The 17,565-nt window shown below is 59.1% G+C and overlaps 1 protein-coding gene across 4 annotated transcripts in view; it reads left to right on the forward strand.

The window, feature by feature from the left end:
* The first annotated feature begins 404 nt into the window (after positions 1-404).
* The window catches only part of KIF21B (kinesin family member 21B), a 39,103-nt gene continuing 21,942 nt past the window's right edge, over positions 405-17,565 (forward strand). For 3 of the 4 annotated variants that reach the window (XM_056110845.1, XM_056110843.1, XM_056110844.1), the window contains exons 1-9: positions 406-750; positions 11,715-11,937; positions 12,030-12,212; positions 13,166-13,315; positions 13,397-13,531; positions 13,780-13,947; positions 14,125-14,240; positions 14,735-14,930; positions 16,165-16,354. In XM_056110845.1, coding sequence (XP_055966820.1) covers positions 710-750; positions 11,715-11,937; positions 12,030-12,212; positions 13,166-13,315; positions 13,397-13,531; positions 13,780-13,947; positions 14,125-14,240; positions 14,735-14,930; positions 16,165-16,354 — 1,402 coding nt within the window. In that variant the 5' untranslated portion in view covers positions 406-709. Of the gene's footprint in view, positions 751-11,714; positions 11,938-12,029; positions 12,213-13,165; positions 13,316-13,396; positions 13,532-13,779; positions 13,948-14,124; positions 14,241-14,734; positions 14,931-16,164; positions 16,355-17,565 lie in introns of all 4 variants that reach the window. The other variant, XM_056110846.1, reaches the window with a different exon arrangement.

Here is a 17,565-nt window from a genome sequence, read left to right on the forward strand (position 1 = left end):
CTATAAACCGCTAAGGTCCGTGGGACGCTTCCAAGGGAGCGGTCCTCTGGGAGACTTAGGTTCTTACCCACGCTTAGCCTCTAACCACCTGGTGACCCTGGGTAGTTTCCCGCTTTGCGTCCCAGTTTGAAACAAGGGTCCCCATCGAGGCGGAAGTTCTGCCCGTCCTCTCTCTCACTCCAAGACAAGACAACCTAGGTTGTACCCGCTCCCGGTCGCCCTCCCCTCCCCCACCCCCCCAGCCCGCTGCTGGACACGAGCCAAGCGGGCCCTTTAAAGGCTCAAGCCCCGCCCCTGCCTCTGGCCGGGGCCTTGGATTGGCGGCGGCGGCACGGGGCGGAGTCCGGAGTGGCTGGCGGCGCGCGGGGGCGGGGCCCGGCCCGGCCCGGCCCCCGCCCCCTTTGTTCGCGCGGCGGCGGCCGGGCGGGAGGTGTGTGCGCGCGTGCGGCGCGGTGCGGAGCGCGGGGCGCCGCGGGCTGTCAGGAGCCCGATGGCGCGGGGAGGCGCGCGGGCCGGGCCCCGGGGGGCCGCCCCCGGCCGCGGCTGAGCCCCCACTGCAGCGGCCCGCGAGCATGTCACCTCTGGTCGCCCGCGTAGCCTCCGCCAGCCGTGAGCGCGTACCCACGTCCCGCGGCCGCGCTGGCTGCCTACGACAGTGGCCCCCGGACCTCCGCCCCTGATTGGCGCAGGGACGTAGCGCCAGAGGACCATGGCCGGCCAGGGGGACTGCTGCGTGAAGGTGGCCGTCAGGTAGGGACCAGCAGCGGGGGGCCACACCGTCGCGGGCTTTGTCTCTCGTGGGCGCCCCGCGCCCCAGCCCGCGCTCCCCGCCGAACGCGGCCGCGTTGGCCCCGCGGCTGCAGGGGGAGCGGCCACCGGCGGGGGCGGGGGCGGGGGGAGCTGCTGGACGGTGGCTTTGTCGGGGTGGGCATTGGGGCCCCTCCTGGTAGCCCTTAATGATCAGAAAATCGAATAAACAAGGAAATCCGGTATTTCACACCCAGCTCTGGTCCGGGCCGGGAGCTCTATTTCCTCTTGGCGTCCCCCCCCCCAGGGGGTTGCTGTCTCTTACGGGACACGGGGGGGGGGGGGGCCTTGTCCCCTCGTCCACCCGCCCGGCTTGCTCGGAGCAGGGGTCCCGCCTGGCCGGCAGCCCTGCCTGGAGCCGGTTCTGAAGACAAAGATCGGGGCTGTCAGAGCAGGCGGGCATTGAGAGCGAGCCCTCTGCCCTGCCCCAGGAGGGAAGGGAAGGGGCGAGGAAGAGGTGGGTGTCCCCAGGTTGTGCCCGGAGGCCAGGAGGCGCTGACCAGCCCTAGGTCAGAACTAGGGGGAGGCCTGCTGGCTTCCCTGGGATTTGAAGGGATCAGCTGACAATCGGGAAGGGAGGGGAGGAGGCTGGGGGCTCTCTGAGGAGGGGGCATGGAGGTGCCGGGAAGCAAGTACTGCCCAGAGGAGCCGTCCTTTGTGTGGGCACAGATGCCTTCTACACACTCCTCGCCCCACTTTTGATTTGGGGTTTTTTTCCTTGCGAGGGAGGCTGCTGGCAGGAGCGGGGATGAGCTTTCATCTCGGGGTGTGTCAGAGAGGCTGTGTCTGTCCCAGAGCCCCTGGGTCAGAGGTTACCCAGATCCCGGGATGTCCGTCCGGTAGGCAAGATCAGAAAGGATCGTGGAAAATCTCCCGCTTGCTGCCGGGTTTGACCCGACCAGCCTGCAGAGCTTGGGGTGGAGTGAAGGGCTGGGGATGGGGGCCCCCTGCCAGTCAGGAGAGACAAAGGCCCGCAGGTGCCTAGGGGGCTGGCCAGGCGGGGCCAGCGCTGCGGGCATGTGACCTTGTTGCAGAAACCCGTCGGGTACTGGGGGGACTGGGTGGAGAGAGAACATGTGTAAACGCAGCTGCAGAGGGGGAAATGGACCCCCTTGAGCCAGGCCGGAAGGAAGGGGTTTGGGGTGCCCCTCCCATAGGGGTTTCCTCTAGATCCTACCTGACAGGAGGAAGCTAAAGTGCCCCCAGCCCATCAGGGTCCTGAGGATGGACTGGGGGGTGGTTAGATGGGGCAACCCTTGGACTGGTCCTTGTCTAGAGGAGCCCTCTGTCCCCCCGCCCCTGCAGGATCCTCGCTACGGAGAAGCTGCGCCTGCCCACTGGACCTAGTTCTGTGGGGTGTCATCACTGCAGCCCTCTCAGATTGCCCTTGCTAGTGCCCACCCCCACTTGGGGTCTGGTTGGAGGAATGGGGAGTTTTGAGCATCTAGAGTGCCAGCCAGGCTTTCAAGGGACCCTGGAAGGTGCTCCCCCCTCCTACTCCTCCCCTCCTATCCCAGCATGAGCGCCCAGCCCGGCACACACCAGGCGTCAGCAGGCAGCCTCTGTGGAAGGTAGACAATGCCTGGACAGAGCCCAGCTCCTAATCAGAGAGCTGAGGGTGGGGGGACAGGGAGCAGACAGTGCCCCTGAGGGGATGGAGAGAAATTCCCCTAGCGTGGGTTGGTGGGCTGGGGTGAGTGGAGCTTCTGTGGAAGGGCAGCGTATTGAGGCTCGCCAGGTTGTGCTGTCTGTGAACTTTCTGCAGATCTCTCCTGACCAAGTGCCCCCCGGCAACCTCAGGACAACTTTTGTGCCTGGGTGGTCAGGGTTGGCCAGGACATACTGGTGCATGTGAATGTGCAAGTGTGAATCTGTGCGCATTTGTGTGTGCATGTGTATGTATGTGTGTGTGTGCGCACACACACACACATACACCTGGGGATGCCTACAGCTGCTGCTAGATTAGGCCAACGTGAGAAGTGCCAGGCCAAGGGCCCTGTGGTGCCTGATGAGGCCAGAGGAAATGACTCCAGGACTTGGGGCTGAGAGACCTCTAGGAGACACCCAGGTCTCCCTTTGCACCCGGAGATTCCCATGCCTGCCTCTCCAGCCAGATGGCTTTATCGAGGAATCCTCTTAGATGCTGAGCACTCTGGGTTCAGGGGCCTGTGGGCAAGGCTGGGGTTGACCTGCCAGTCAGCCTGCTGGCCTGCTGCTGGTGCTGGAGAAGGGGAAGGGGGGCGGGGGGCTATTAAGAAACGTGAGTTGGCAAAGTGGAAATTGGGGAAGGAAGCCAAGTCACATGGTCTGTTTCTTTAAGCCCCTTTCAAGCCCCCAGCTCCAGTGCCCCTGCTGCAGGGGAGCGGCTGTGGTCTGAGTCTGCCCCACCCCACTTATCTCTGCCTGCCTTCCTTCCTTTCCTCTTGCACCACTCCTGGGGGGAGCCAGGAACACTGCACACCCCTGGCACCCCTATTTGGGTTTTCTGGCTACTTCTGAGCTCTTGCTACATGCCTGAATATCTGTCTGAATGAGAGTCGGAACCCAAGAGGACAGTGAGGTGTGGGGAGGGGGAGTTGCCCTTGGAACCCTGCCCAGGGCCCATCCATGCCAGCCACTGCCCACAGGGTTCCTGGTGGTTAACTTCTGGCAGGTCAGGGGCCCCAGAACCTAGCCAGGACCTCATTGGAGATCCCATAGGGCTTGGCTGTGCCTCCATGCAGAGTTGGGTTTATGTCATCAGGAGGAAGTGAGCTGGTAAGTAACCACAGGTCCGGAAGGGGGGGTGACAGGGGGTGTGGGGTGCACCCTTCTGCTGGCTGATTGGGTCTCAGCTTTTGAAAACCTCAGCACGGAAGTGTAGTGGAGCAGGACGGAGCAGGACAGGGAAGTGACGAGGTGACACAGACCCCCCTCATTTTCTCAGCTCTGGGGGCTGAGGGCAGGGCTGGGGCAGAGCCCTGGGGAGCCTTTTCTAGTTATCCTTCCTGGCCTCAGTTTTCCCAACAGCAGAATGGGAGCTGTGGCTGTTTCATGAAAATGGGGCAGGAGGCAGCAACAGGCAAAGGGCACAGGAGCAGTAGTTGTCTGAGTGGATAGCGCAGGGAGAGGCTTACCTTGCCCCTGGCCGACCCAGTACCAGGTTCTGGGTTAGATTCCTGAGCACAGAGCCAGGAGTGAGCCCTGAGCACTGCCGGGTATGGGCCCAAAACAATAAAATGAAATAAGGGAAAATAAAATTATAAAAAGGACCCAAAGGGTTCAACCCTGATGGCTCAAAGGGCTGAATTGCAAGGACCCCTTCGTGGGGGGAATCATTTATACCTTGTGATCCTAGCACAGCAGGTAGGGCGTTTGCTTTGCGCATGGCCAGCCCGGCTGAGCCGGGTTCGATTTCTCCGCTCCTCTCGGAGAGCCCGGCAGCTACCGAGAGTATCTCGCCCACACGGCAAAGCCTGGCAGGCTACCCGTGACGTATTCGATATGCCAAACACAGTAACAAGTCTCACAAGTCTCACAATGGAGAGATGTTACTGGGCCCGCTCGAGCAAATTGATGAACAATGGGGGGGGGGGGGGGGGGAACAGTGACAGTGACAGTGATCCCCTGAGCACAATTGGTTGAGAAAAGCTCCCTTTGAAAAGACAGAAACCCACCCCAAAAAAGCTATTTAAGAGGAAAAGTGAGTTTATCTCCAACCTTTTTCTATGCAGTCATTTGTGTGTGTGTGTGTGGGAGGGGGGGAGTGTGAGTGTGTGAATGTGTGTTACCCTATAATAATGCATGTACTTGTGTGTGTCATCATTGGGCCAGGCCTAGTGCCAACTCTTCCTCTGAACCCCAGTGACCCCATTGTGTGGTAATCGTGCTGAGAGGGAATTGGATTTGGCCCCAGGAGACGGAACCTGACCTACCCTAACTGCCCCCCAGACTGGGGGTGTCCTGCCACCTTGGTGTCTTGGGGGCTGGTGCCCTGATTGAGGGAAGTGCTGAGGGAGGCCTGTGGTGCCCATAGACGGAGTGGGGGAGGGCTTTCCCTTTAGGGGGCGCCAGAACCTCACCTAAGGTCTCTGAGGTTCTGGGGTGACCCACTTATTCCCCCTCCCCAAAAGGCAGAACCCTACTATTGGGATCGTCTCCCAACCTCCCTTTTTTTTTTTATTTTTTCCTGGGTTGTGGGTCACACCCGGTGGTTCTCAGGGCTGTGAGGTGCTGGGGATTGAACTCAGGCCAGGCACGTGTGAGGCAGGCGCCCTCCCTGCTGCACCATTGAGGCAGCCTGGCCCAGGGTCCTGGTTGCTGCTGTTGGCCTCACCCCAAGACCTTGCCCTCCATATCTGAGGGGGCTGAGAAGTCAACGTGGCAGGGGGGGGCTATTGGCAAAATATCCAGGTTTTGGATTCTTCACCTTGGGGATTGGGGGGGCTGGGATTAGGGGACTGTGAGGCCATGAGCTCCCCAAGTCCCTGCCCTCTGTGCCCTCCTTAGGAACCTGCCATCAGAGCACTGGGCGTGGGGGACAACTGGAGGAGACCATGGTGGTGGTGGGGAGGGGGGGTTCTGTTCCCAGAGGCCCCCCCAGGAGGACTCCACCATGGAGAGGACTCTCCCCAGGACACCGCATCGGGTCCCCCATCCCAGCCTCCCCCCTCAGGCTGGACTGCCTGTTGCTCACATTCCTCTGCAAGGCAGGATCCCCTGAGCACTGCCCCCTACCCCCCTGCAGAGGCAGATGCTCCAGCCAGGCTCCGGATCTCCTGGGAGGTCGTGGGAACCCCCTGCCAGATGACAGTGGAGGTGGGGGGCTCCGGGAGAGGCTGGAGCCCAGCTGAGACCAGGCGCTGCCTCCCCCCTCCCCCATACCCCAGGAGTCAGATGGCCCAGCCGGGACCAGGCTCTCTCAGGGGGCTTCCCTGCTCCTCACTGCCTTTACTTCCCATTCTCACCGCCCCCCCCTCCAATCCCCCTCTTTCAGGCTTTCTGGGGGAGGGGGACAGTTAAGCCTATTTAATGTCCATGACTTGCCCTCAGTGCCCTGACAAGTCATCCTGGTATTTCTCATGACTAGAGGTGAGCTAAAAGTGTAGGCCGTCCCTGGGGTGCTGGGTTGACACCCCAAGGTTTCCTTTCCGCAGGGTTTTCCGGGCACATCATCAGCTCCAACTGGCTCTGGGTCAGAATCCAGCAGAGAGAGTTGCTAGGACCCCTCACCGGGCCTGCCAGACCTCTGAAACCCAGGCCCTTTGACCCCCCCAATACAAAGCCGGCTTGTTTGGGGGTTCAGAGCTGGGTCTGTCCCTGAGGGCAGCTGATGTGAGGGGGGTGGTTGGCTGGGGAAGGTCTAGAGGCTGAGAGAAGGGCGGCGGGCAACCAGCCTCCAGACTTCGCCCCCATGGCTCCCTGCAGTGAGCGCACCCCAAGCGGGCCCTGAGCGCCTGCCCTTCAGCGAGGACGGGCGGGCGGGCGCAGTGGGGAGATGCTGCCGCGCCGTGTCTGGGAGCCAGACTCCCCTGAGGGAGCTGCGATCCGCTCCCAGCGCCTTCCCGCAGCTGGCAGGCTGCCGGGCCAGCGAGGATGCCTATTAGGGGGGCAGCCGGGAACACAGTCCTGCCGCCGCCACGCGCAGCCTCCCGCTCCAGCTCTCTGGCTCCTGGGGGGAGGGGGGCTCAGAGCTCCAAAACAGGAAAACGCTTGCCTGCAGCTGTTGGTGGGATCAGCCCAGGAGATTCTGAGGGGATCATTTTTCTACAGCCCCCTCCCCCCTCCTGGTGCTGGCAGGCTTAAGCAGCCCGGCTGGGCACCAATAGTACCCAGCTTCAGCAAACCGGCTCGCCCAAAGGCGCTCCCAAAACTCTAGGTATTGTCCTCCAGAGGGGAAATTGGTGTGGAGAATGCAGAGCCCGAGGGTGCTGTCACTGACTGACTCAGGAAGAAGATTCCAGGCAGGAAGTGCTTTGGTGGCTGCTTTATCTAAATCCCTCCTGCGAGAGCTGCCCTTTGACCCCCCCTGTCCTGAGGAAGACGAAGGTGTCTGGCAGGTCACAGCCACCACTCAAGGCTCAAGCCATGACCTCTCACACACAGACACCCATGATGGCACTAACGTCCTCTCGTTGTCAAACACACACACACACATACACACTCACATACATATCACATGTGTCCCCTCTCTCTGTCTCTGTCACACACACTTATTTGGAGTCAGACTCGGGGATTAGCACTGGGGCTTATGGGTACCCCTCCAAGAAAGGATGAGTCTCTCCCTCCCTCTCTTGCCTGAGCTCCTGAAGGAGAAGTGTCAGTCGCCCTCAGGACTTTCCCCCAGTTGTTATGTTGGGGTTCCAGCTATCTGAGGGGTTCAGGCAAAGCCTGCCCATCTGGAAGTCCCCAGAGAGCCCTCTCCTCCTGGGGGCAGCTCCGGGCTAAGACTGGGTAGGGTGAGGTGGGGTGGGGTGGGGGTGGGGGGCAGGTAGGCACCTTCTTCTTATTTATTAGCTGAGTTATTCCCTTTTTCTCTGAGCCCTCGTTGATGAGGGTAGAAGGGACCACACGGAGGGCTGATAGAGCAGGAGAGTTCGCTCAGGCCAGTGTGTGTGTGTGTGTGTGTGTGTGTGTGTGTGTGTTTATGGAGGGGTGTCACGCCAGAAAAGGGTGAGGATTCACAGACATTGTGACTGTAGCCCATCATGGTAATACTTGTCTAGGACTCTTGGTTAGCTGTTTTAACACCCTAGCCCTTCAAGAAAGGGGCAGAGACTAACATTAGTTTATGGTAACATTAGTTTATGGTAAGATTGGGGGGAGGGGGCGGGCAGGAGTCAGTGGAGGTGTCCTCACCCAGGGGACAAATTTCACCCAAGAATCTGAGCCACCCCACATCCCAAGGTCACCGGGCAGGACCTCTGATTGGCCGGGCTCGTGTATGATGTCATGGGGTGGGGCAAGGGAGTGCCCATCCTCCCACTTCCAGGCTCGGAGTTCCCGACTCTGGGCACGTTACCCTTTTGCAAAGGACTTTTTTTTCCCCCTCCTATGCTCTCCCTGGAGAAGTGCCTGTCTCAAAGTGCCAAGGAAACGCTGAGCTCAGCGCTTCCCGAAGCTCTCTGCTGGACTGGGGCCTTTGTCCCAGCTGCTACCAGCACCGAGCTGGGGATGGGGATGTGTGTGTGTGTGGGCGGGGGGGACGGCGGGGTGGGGGGGAGGGTGTCCCTCGGGACCCCCTGTGCGTGTTCCCGTTTCCGCGTGCACCAGCCGGGGGCGGGGGTGTTGGGTGCTCGTGTGTTTCCCGCGTGCAACGAGCTGGGGGTGGGGGTGCCCCGTGCGCGTTTCCCCGCATCCACCAAGCTGGGGGTTGGGGGGGAATCCCTGTGCATTTCCCCGCGTGCACCGAGCTGGGGACGGGGGTACCCCGGGTGCATTTCCCCGCGCGCATCGTGCTGGGGGAGGGGGTGTCCCGGGTGCGTTTCCCCGCGTGCACCGAACCGCCGTGGTGGGTGGGTGGGTGGGAGTGTGCCCGTGTGCATTTCCTCTCATATGCCCTTGGTGCGCAGCGCGGTTCCCCGGGAGCGGCCGGCGGGGATCGCGGTAACAGCCCAGCACGCTCCCTCCCACTCAATTGTGCGTCGAGGAAGTGCAGCGGCCCCGCCGGTGCCAAGATCCTGCCACAGAAAAGCTCCGGCGCCTTTTTCTCTTCCATCCGTCGGGCCGGCTCCCATTGCCCCTCCGGCCGCAGGGTGCCAAGCGTCAAATAGACCAAGCTCTGTTCTGGACCGTTCCTGGGCCTCTCGAGCCCGCTCCCGCCTCTTCTGTGGGCCCTGGAGAAGGGCCGGAGCCCGCAGCTCCGGGTGCCATGCCCCGGTGGTCCTGGACAGAAAGGATATTCAGACCAAGTGGTCAGAACTTGCCAATTTGAATTTTGTTTTAGAAAAATATTGCCTTAAATTACAATTTCTTTTGGGTCCAGAGAGTTGGTACAGTGGATAAGGTGCTTGCCTTGCCCACCCAGGTTCGATTCCCAGCAACCCCTCAGCATTGCCAGATGTGGTACAAAAGCCAAAAAAAAAAAAAGAAAAAGAAAAGAAAAAGAAAAAAATCCCAACTTCTTTTGATTAGAGGTTTTTGTTGTTGTTGTTGTTGTTGTTATTTTTAATTTTGTGGCCACACCCTGCTGTGCTCAGGCCTTACTCCTACGAATCACTTCTGAGTGGCAGACTGGGGCGGGTGGGTGGTGGTGGTGGGGGGAGACCATATGAAGTCCTGGGGTTTGAACCCAGGTCATCTCTCTGGCCCCTGATTTGAGGATTTTTTTTTAATGTCTCCTTAAATTTCATCTGCTTTCCTCATACCCCCAGCAACCATAATTCCCCCTCTTGCCCCCAGCGGGTAACCGAGCTGGACCAGTTGTCCTGGACACAGCAACAGGAAGGGTCCACTTTTCCCTGAGATGGGGCCACGGTGCTCTCAGTTGTGGCCATGAGAAGAGACTGCAGTCACAGTGCTGTGGGTCCCTGGTGGTTCCTGCTGGTCCCTGCTGGTCTCTGCTGGTCCCTGCTGGTTCTCATTGGTACCTGCCTGCTGGTTCCTGACCACTAGCTAGTCAGGCTGAGGACTCTCCTTTTGTGGCTGGAACAACCCACCAGGGCAGGTCTTGGTCCTGTGTGGTGGGTCTGGAAGTCAGAGCCAGCCTCACTCACTGCTGACTCCTCCAGCAGTGCTCCCTAGCTCCGTTGGGGGCGTGGAGGGGGGGATGGTGACTGATTCCGAGTAGGAGGCAAAATTGAGACATGGTTGGGCTTGTGGACACCACAGAGCAGGGCCGATGTCCACCCTTCACAGTTTTCTACTCTCCTTCCTGGAAAATGGGTGCAGAGTTCAAGGCTCCTTCACTGGGTGTTGAAAGCCTGATTTCTTTTGTGTTCGATCAAGTTCTTTCCCGGATGTTGTTTGGGGATATTAGTGACTCACCCTGTGTGTTGGGGCCACACCTGGCAGTGCTGGGGCTGTGCCCGGGATGGAACCCGGACTCCTGCAGGCCAAATATGTACGCCAGCCCCTTGACTTCTCTCTCTGGTCTGCCTGACCCCCTTTGCTCTGGGGACCCTGCTTGTCCAGCCACAGCCTGCAAGTGGGGTTGGTGGCGCAGCTGAACCCCAGTGGATCCCACATCTGGGCATGCAGGGCCCCTAAACTGCGGAATCCCCTCCTCGCACCCCCTCATCCCAGGCCCCAGGGGCTCTGACAGACTCAGCTGCTGCACCCCCGCCCCTGCCTGCCCCCTCTGTCTCCAGGGACCGTGATTTGATTTCCTCCAATCACCAGCATTACCATCTGCTTGAGGTAATTAAATGGTGTTTGAATTGAATCCAGAAATCCCATTGCCCAAGAGGTAGTGTGGTAAGGGGGGCTCCTTCCTGGGCTGGGCTTCACGGACAGGCTAGGGGGGTCTTGAGGCTGCCTGGGCCAGACCCTTGTCTCCCAGGAGCATCTGCAGACCCCAGGCCAGCAGGCTGCGGGGCCCAGAATTCTAGACCCTGATCCCTCCAGATTGCCGGCCGCCCTGTCTCCCTGCATTTGAGCAGACTCTCCCCTGGAATCCTGATCTGACTGGGTGGCCCCTAAACACTGGATTAAGGTAGATGATGGCGGGGTCCCTTTCCTCATACAGAAAACCTCCACTCGTGCCCATGGCTACGTTCCCGCACCCCCTCGCCCCCTGTCTCTTTCTCAGCCAGGTGTTGCGCTCCCCCTCTCCGCCGCTCTGGCTGGGGCCAGGCAGCCGGGACTAGAGCCCGTGCTGAGTCTGAGGCACCCCTGTGCCCTGCTGGGTGTCCCCTCACTCTTTTCTTCTCTCCACAAATGTTGGCTTAGTCAGTGGGAGCTTGACAAGAAGCTCATTGTGAGCGCCCTTGAGTGGTAGCGCCCAGCCCGCCCCCCTTGTACTGGAGGGCATTTGGGAGGTACTCCGTGCCAATCGCTGCCACGCATGCTCACTGACTCCCACTTGGTTGCCATGGGGACCGCACCAGGGCGATGGCCGCTTGGAAGAAGAGGAAGGGATGGCGGACCCCATCCATGGCTGCCTCCAAGCTGAGCCCTCATATCACCTTTCTTCTGTTGTAGGGGGGTCCCACCCAGATTGGGGGTGTTGCCCTTTGGGGGTGGCCCAGCATCCCTTTTGGAGCAAACTTGTGCTGGTCTGGCCAGCCAGACTCCTCCACTTCTGGAGGGAGAAGCTTTCCGGGGTGTCCCCTGGGCTCTGGCTTCTTCCCGGGGTCCCCACAGATGTGCTGTTCTCCTCTGGAACTCAGGGTACAGCTGTACTGACTCCTCTCTCCCTGGTCCCCTTATACAACCTACTCAAGTCATTAGATTCCCTCAGCTTTAACGTCCTTGTCTGTATAGTCGGGCAGGTAACACATATCTCATTTGTAGTTATACATTATAGTTCATGTAAGTTCAACCTATTTGGCGGGTTGGGTTCCGGGACCACTCCCAGTGGTCGCTTAGGGTGCCAGGGATCAAATCTGGCCTTCCAACATGTGAAGCACGTGCTCAGCCCTGCCAATGCTATGTTGTTGGGGTTGGGGGGAAGTAGGTGGCTTAGGCCACACCTGGCAGTGCTCTTGGCTGTGTGCCCAGGGAATCACTCTTGTCCCTGTGTTCAGGCGACCATATGCAGTGCCAGGAGTCAAACTGGGATCAACTCCAGCACTATCAGCACAGAGGTGTTCAGTAGGTGTTAGTGATGGCTGCTTTTGATGGTGTTGGTGTCACTGTGACGGTAACTCACAAAGGCTGCCCTATGCCTTTGGTCGCAGGGGATCCCTCAGCTTCCTTCCTTTTCCTCCAAGGGTGAGGAAGTGAGTTGGGGGACACAGCTCTGACTCAGGGCTCTCCCTGTCCGGCAGGATCCGGCCGCAGCTGTCAAAGGAGAAGATTGAGGGCTGTCACATCTGCACCTCTGTCACCCCAGGTGAGCCCCAGGTCCTCCTGGGGAAAGACAAAGCCTTTACCTATGACTTTGTCTTCGACCTGGACACATGGCAGGAGCAGATCTACTCAACCTGTGTGAGCAAGCTCATCGAGGGCTGCTTCGAGGGCTACAATGCCACGGTGCTGGCCTACGGGCAGGTGAGCCTCTCTTGCCCTGGGCTCCCACTTTGACAGAGGTGGTACAGGGATTCGGGCTGGGTTTCAGGCTTCTTTCTTTTCTGCCCCTGCAGACAGGGGCCGGGAAGACCTATACCATGGGCACCGGCTTCGACACGGTCACCTCGGAGGAGGAGCAGGGCATCATCCCGAGGGCCATCGCGCACCTCTTTGGGGGTATCGCTGAGCGGAAGCGGCGGGCGCAGGAGCAGGGCGTGGCGGGGCCGGAGTTCAAAGTCAGCGCTCAGTTCCTGGAGGTATTTATTCCAATCAGGGGGTGCCTGGGGAGCTCCAGGGCAGCGAGGGGGTCATGGGCTGTGAGGCTGTGAGATCCCCATGGCCAGAAGTAGCCAAATAAGAGTCTTGCTTGACACAAAAAGGTGGGCTCACGGAACACAGGTCTGGGATCCCCATCTCCTACCCTGAGCCCTGCTGGGGGTATCCCAACAATTTCCTGCAAAAGAAACCAATTTATAGCCCTCCTGATCTCCATGAGGCTGTGTGCGGGAACTCCACCCCGAGCCAGCCCCACAACCCATTCATCTCCCTCTTCCTTTTCCCTCTTCCTCTCCCCTCCCATAACCCCCCTCTATCCAGAGCCTTCTGTCCATTTCCTACCCACAGTCCACCCAGTGCCCCTTCTCATGATCCACCTACTATCCACCACCACCCACAATCTACCCATAAACCCCCCACCTTCCACCCACTGTTCACCCACCTCCCACCCATTCCCTGCCTACAGTCAACCTATTACACGCTTCCCACAATCCACCCATTCTCCATCTGTTCCCCACCCTTCTGCCCACAGTCTCCCCATGTCCCTCCCACTCCCCTCCTATTCCCCACCCATTCCCCACCCACTTCCTCTTCCATGCTGGTCCCAAGGCACCCCCCTCCCTCCACCGCACCCCACCCCACCCAGTCCTCAGAGAGTCTAGTGCACACACAGGACACGTTCCTCCCTCCGGGAGAGTTGGAAGGTTGGTCCCCCTTTCCTCACCCACGTGTACCCAAGCAGGGTCTGTGTCCCCAGGAGCCCCGAGGGCGGCCACTGTTGAGCTCTGGTTGGGCCCCCCGCCCCCCCCCCCCCAGGAGAAAGATGAGTCACCTGGGCGGATGGTTCCATTTCCATGCTGCAAGCCATAGGGCAGGTGCACGTGAGAGATCAGCCCTTGAGGTTCCCCATGAACTGACGCGGATCCCCCCGCAGCTCTACAATGAGGAGATCCTGGACCTGTTCGACAGCACACGGGACCCCGACTCCCGGCACCGCAAGTCCAACATCAAGATCCACGAGGACGCCAATGGGGGCATCTACACCACGGGTGTCACCGCCCGCCTCATCAATTCCCAGGAGGAGGTGAGCAGTCTGGGAAGGCCCTGCAGCGCCCGCCCCAACTCTGCCCCGCTTCTCACCCTACCTCTGCCCCCCCTGCTGCAGCTGATCCAGTGCCTGAAGCAGGGGGCCTTGTCGCGCACCACAGCCAGCACCCAGATGAATGTACAGAGCTCCCGCTCCCATGCCATCTTCACCATCCACCTGTGTCAGATGCGGGTGTGCGCCCAGCCGGACCTGGTGAGGAAGCCCCAGGCTGTGTGCTGGGGGGAACCTGGGATTGGAGTCTGCCACCACCTCATGTCGATCTTTCTCTGCTTCTTGAGCCCCAGTTTTTTCATCTGTACAATGGGTGACCAAAACATGCAGGGTCTAGGGGTCGGGCTGTACCCAGAGTACCACAGGTGGTATTCCTGGGGGGCAGTGGGAGACCAGGAGCAGGGGACGGGCAGGGACTGTCCACTGAGGTACCTCCTCTTCCGCTGCAGGTGGGTGAGGGGGTGACTGGGCTTCCCGAAGGCTCAGCGCCCTCCAGCGAGTATGAGACGCTCACGGCCAAATTTCACTTTGTGGACCTGGCGGGTTCTGAGCGGCTGAAGCGCACAGGAGCCACAGGCGAGAGAGCCAAGGAGGGCATCTCCATCAACTGTGGCCTGGTAGGCACTGCACCCCACAGGCCACCTTCCCCTTTCAGCGACTGCTGGCAAGGCCCCCCATCTCCTTCATCCTTGCCTCTGGCCCCTGTGTCCTATCTCACCCCCTTACCCCTCCTGGGCAGAGGAAGGTTAGATGGGGTGTCGGACCCTCTGCTGAGCACAACCTGTCTTCTGCAGCTGTCCTTGGGCAATGTCATCAGTGCCCTGGGGGACCAGAGCAAGAAGGTGGTACACGTGCCCTACCGGGACTCCAAGCTCACTCGACTCCTCCAGGACTCACTAGGGGGCAACAGGTACCCCAAGATCAATGTCTCGAGTTGTGGGAGGGAGGCAGGAGGGTGAGTGGGCCGAGGAGGCCCAGGCAGGCTGCATGGACCGGGTGGGAAGAGCTTTATTTATTTATTTTTTATGTTCTGTGTTTTGGGGCTACACCTGCTGGTCCTCAGAGCTCACTACTAGCTTTTCATTCAGGAATCATTTCTGCTGAGGCTTGGGGGACCCTGTGGGGCGCTTGGGAAGTGCCTCACCTCTCAGCCGGAGAAGAGCTTTGCAGTGGGGAGAGAAGTGCCAGCTGGGCCATAGTGCCAGCGGTGCTGGGAATTCTAGGGCAAGGTGGGGCCCCCTTGCCAGACGCCCTGCCAGCCCCTGTACAGCCCTGCCATCCTGTGCCCCAACGTCCAGGTTCTAACCTGGTCCTTAGGGCGCTGAGGCCTTGGGAGAGCCGGTGGGAGCAGAAGCTCCGCTCTGGGATGATGCTTCTGGGTGCTGACTGTGCCCTTGCCCCCAGCCAGACCGTCATGATTGCCTGCGTGAGCCCCTCGGACCGTGACTTCATGGAGACCCTCAACACCCTCAAATACGCCAACCGAGCGCGCAACATTAAGAATAAGGTGGTGGTAAACCAGGACAAGACGAGCCAGCAGATCAGTGCTCTGCGGGCAGAAATCGCGCGCCTGCAGATGGAGCTCATGGAGTACAAGGCGGTGAGCAGGTCCCGCTTAAAGCCACGCTCACGAGCCGCGCCCCTCACCAGCCTTCCGCCACGCCCCGCGTCCCGCCCCTCGACCACGCCCCGATTCTAGACCACGCCCACAAACCACGCCCCGACTCCGCCCCACCACGCCCGCAAACCACGCCCCCTACTCCCCGCCCCTCGGCAACGTCTCCTTCCCCCTCGGCCACGCCCACGAGCACGCCCTCCTGCTTCCCTGCCCCCTTCTTTACCCCCCCCACTGCCAGCTGTAGCCTAGAGCCTGCCCAGAATCGGCAACCCCTCTCACTCCCCCACCACCACCCCCCCATCCCGCCCAGCCCCCTGATTAGGGCACAGCTGGACGCCTCAGGACCTTAGAATACTAAGTGAGAGAAAGAAGAGCTCCTAGCCTGGAGGCCTCGCTCTTAGGTCTTAGGTCCAGTGCAGCTCCCTGCTCCCTCATGGTTCTTCCTGTTCGCTGCCCTTGCTGGGTGGGACCAGAAAATAGGTGATGGGGTCCAGAGAGATAGCTCAAAGGGCTAGAGTGCAGGCTTTGCATCCAGGAGGTCCAGATTTGATTGCCCTGAGTCACCACGAGCCAGGTGTGACCCAACAAACAAAAATAAAGAAAAAAATGGGTCACTGGAGTGCTTGGAGGAGGAGTTGACCCTACTCATTAAAGTCAGGGGGTGACTTCCTGGAGAAGGGGAGCTTTTATATGAGTTTTGAGGTGTGAATGAGGTATCAGACATTCTAGGGTGCGGACATGCCATGCATAATAAAGGAAAAGAATGGGCAGCTTGGAGCAGTCCCCTCTCATCCCAAGGGACTGAAATGGAAATCTCTCCTGGGTTTTGCTCAGATTTGCTTCCCCCCCCTCCCCCAAAGAGTTGTCAGCCTTTATGAAAATCAGGGCATTTGAGTTTTTCTAACAAGATTGTGGGAGGCCTAAAATGGCCACTTGAAAAGTGTGGACATTTTAGGTTTTAAACTGTGGGGGCCCGAATAGAGCTAGGGATCAGATTTGGGCAGGGCTGGGCATGCAGCCACGTGCCCCACCACTTGGGCCCCATCCCAGGTCTCCAGTGTGAACTTTTTAATTTTTATTTTTTGCTGTGAGGAGCTGAGGGACCCAGTGCTCAAGCTGTTTTAGAAGCTTGGGGCAGGGGTTAAGAGGTCTGGCAGGGAGAAGCCTCCTTGCCCCTTGGCTCATCCTGGGAACTCAGACCCGGGCTACTCACCAGGGCAAGCGGGTGATTGGTGAGGACGGCGCTGAGGGCTATAGCGACCTGTTCCGCGAGAACGCCATGCTGCAGAAGGAGAACGGAGCACTGCGCCTGCGTGTGAAGGCCATGCAGGAGGCCATCGATGCTATCAACAGCCGCGTCACTCACCTCATGAGTCAGGAGGCCAATCTGCTGCTGGCCAAGGCCGGTGAGTCTCAGCACATCTCCAGGCTGGGTGCTTGCCCCCACCACCCTCCTAAGCCTACTAGTCAACTCAAGGATTATTCGTTTAGGCATTTTTTTTTAAAAGTTGATTCTGAAACTCTCTTGGGGGCAAGGGGAGACACACCCATAGATTGTGGGTCGTGCTTCCTGTGGGGTCTCCAGGAACCACTCTGAATGGTAGCCAGGGGGCCTTGTGGTATTGAAGATTGAGCCCAAGGATCCTGCATGCAAAGAAGTCCTTTGGGTTTTTGTTGTTCCTGTTTAATTGAATCACCATGAATTATAAAATTAGAGTTATTCATGATTGAATTCAGGTGGACAGTTCCAACACCAGTCCCTTCACCGGTGTTCATTCCCCCACCAGTGTCCCCAGTTTCCCTCTTGCCTCAGCCTGCCTTCTTTCCTTACCCCCTTTTTGGCACTGAGGTTCACAGCACCTAGTCCTCGTCCAGAGTGACCATGTCCCTCTGTCATTGTCCTAGAGACCCATCTCCCTGACACACACCCCACCCAGTGGCAAGCATCTCACTAAGGACCAGTTTTCCTGCTCTTCTTCGTTTCTGTTGCCACAGAGCAGCCTTTGAGTTCTCACCTTGCATCTTGAAACATTGTTTAAGGTCACAAGGAACTCCTGAGTATCCACTCTGTTTAGCGAAACTAAGGCTTCAGCCTCTGAGCAGGAACTGCCTCGAGTCGTGGGTCATTCAGCGTGTCTGTCTCTCTCAGGCTCACGGCACCTGCTCTGTGGGGAGACTCTGTTCCTCAGTGCTCACATGCGTGTGCACAGCCTCCTAGCACTTCCCTTTCCACTCAACATCGGGCTTTAGAAATCCCTCGTGGGCAGGAGAGAGAGCTCAGCAGCCAGAGCATATGCTTTGTATGCCTGCAGGGGGCCCGGGTTTGGTCCCTGGCACTCTGTAGTTCCCTGAGCACTTGAAGAAGGAGCCTCCAAGACCAAACCTTGAGAATCTCTTGAGTACTGCCATGTGTTGCCAAAAAAAATCCCCTCTCCCCCCAAAAAATACCCCTCAAAATAATCCTTCCTTATGAAACCATTTTGACCCCCTTTGTTCTTTTAAACATCATGTTGGTCCATGCAGATGGTGGTAACTGTCTCAGCAGAACGGCCTCCGTTGATGGACTTTGCTGCACTTCCAAATTTCTTCCAATGAGCCCAGAGTTCATTCCTGTATT

This window comes from Sorex fumeus, unplaced genomic scaffold (assembly GCF_029834395.1).
Source record: "Sorex fumeus unplaced genomic scaffold, SorFum_2.1 ptg000010l, whole genome shotgun sequence".
Taxonomy (NCBI): Eukaryota; Metazoa; Chordata; class Mammalia; order Eulipotyphla; family Soricidae; genus Sorex; species Sorex fumeus.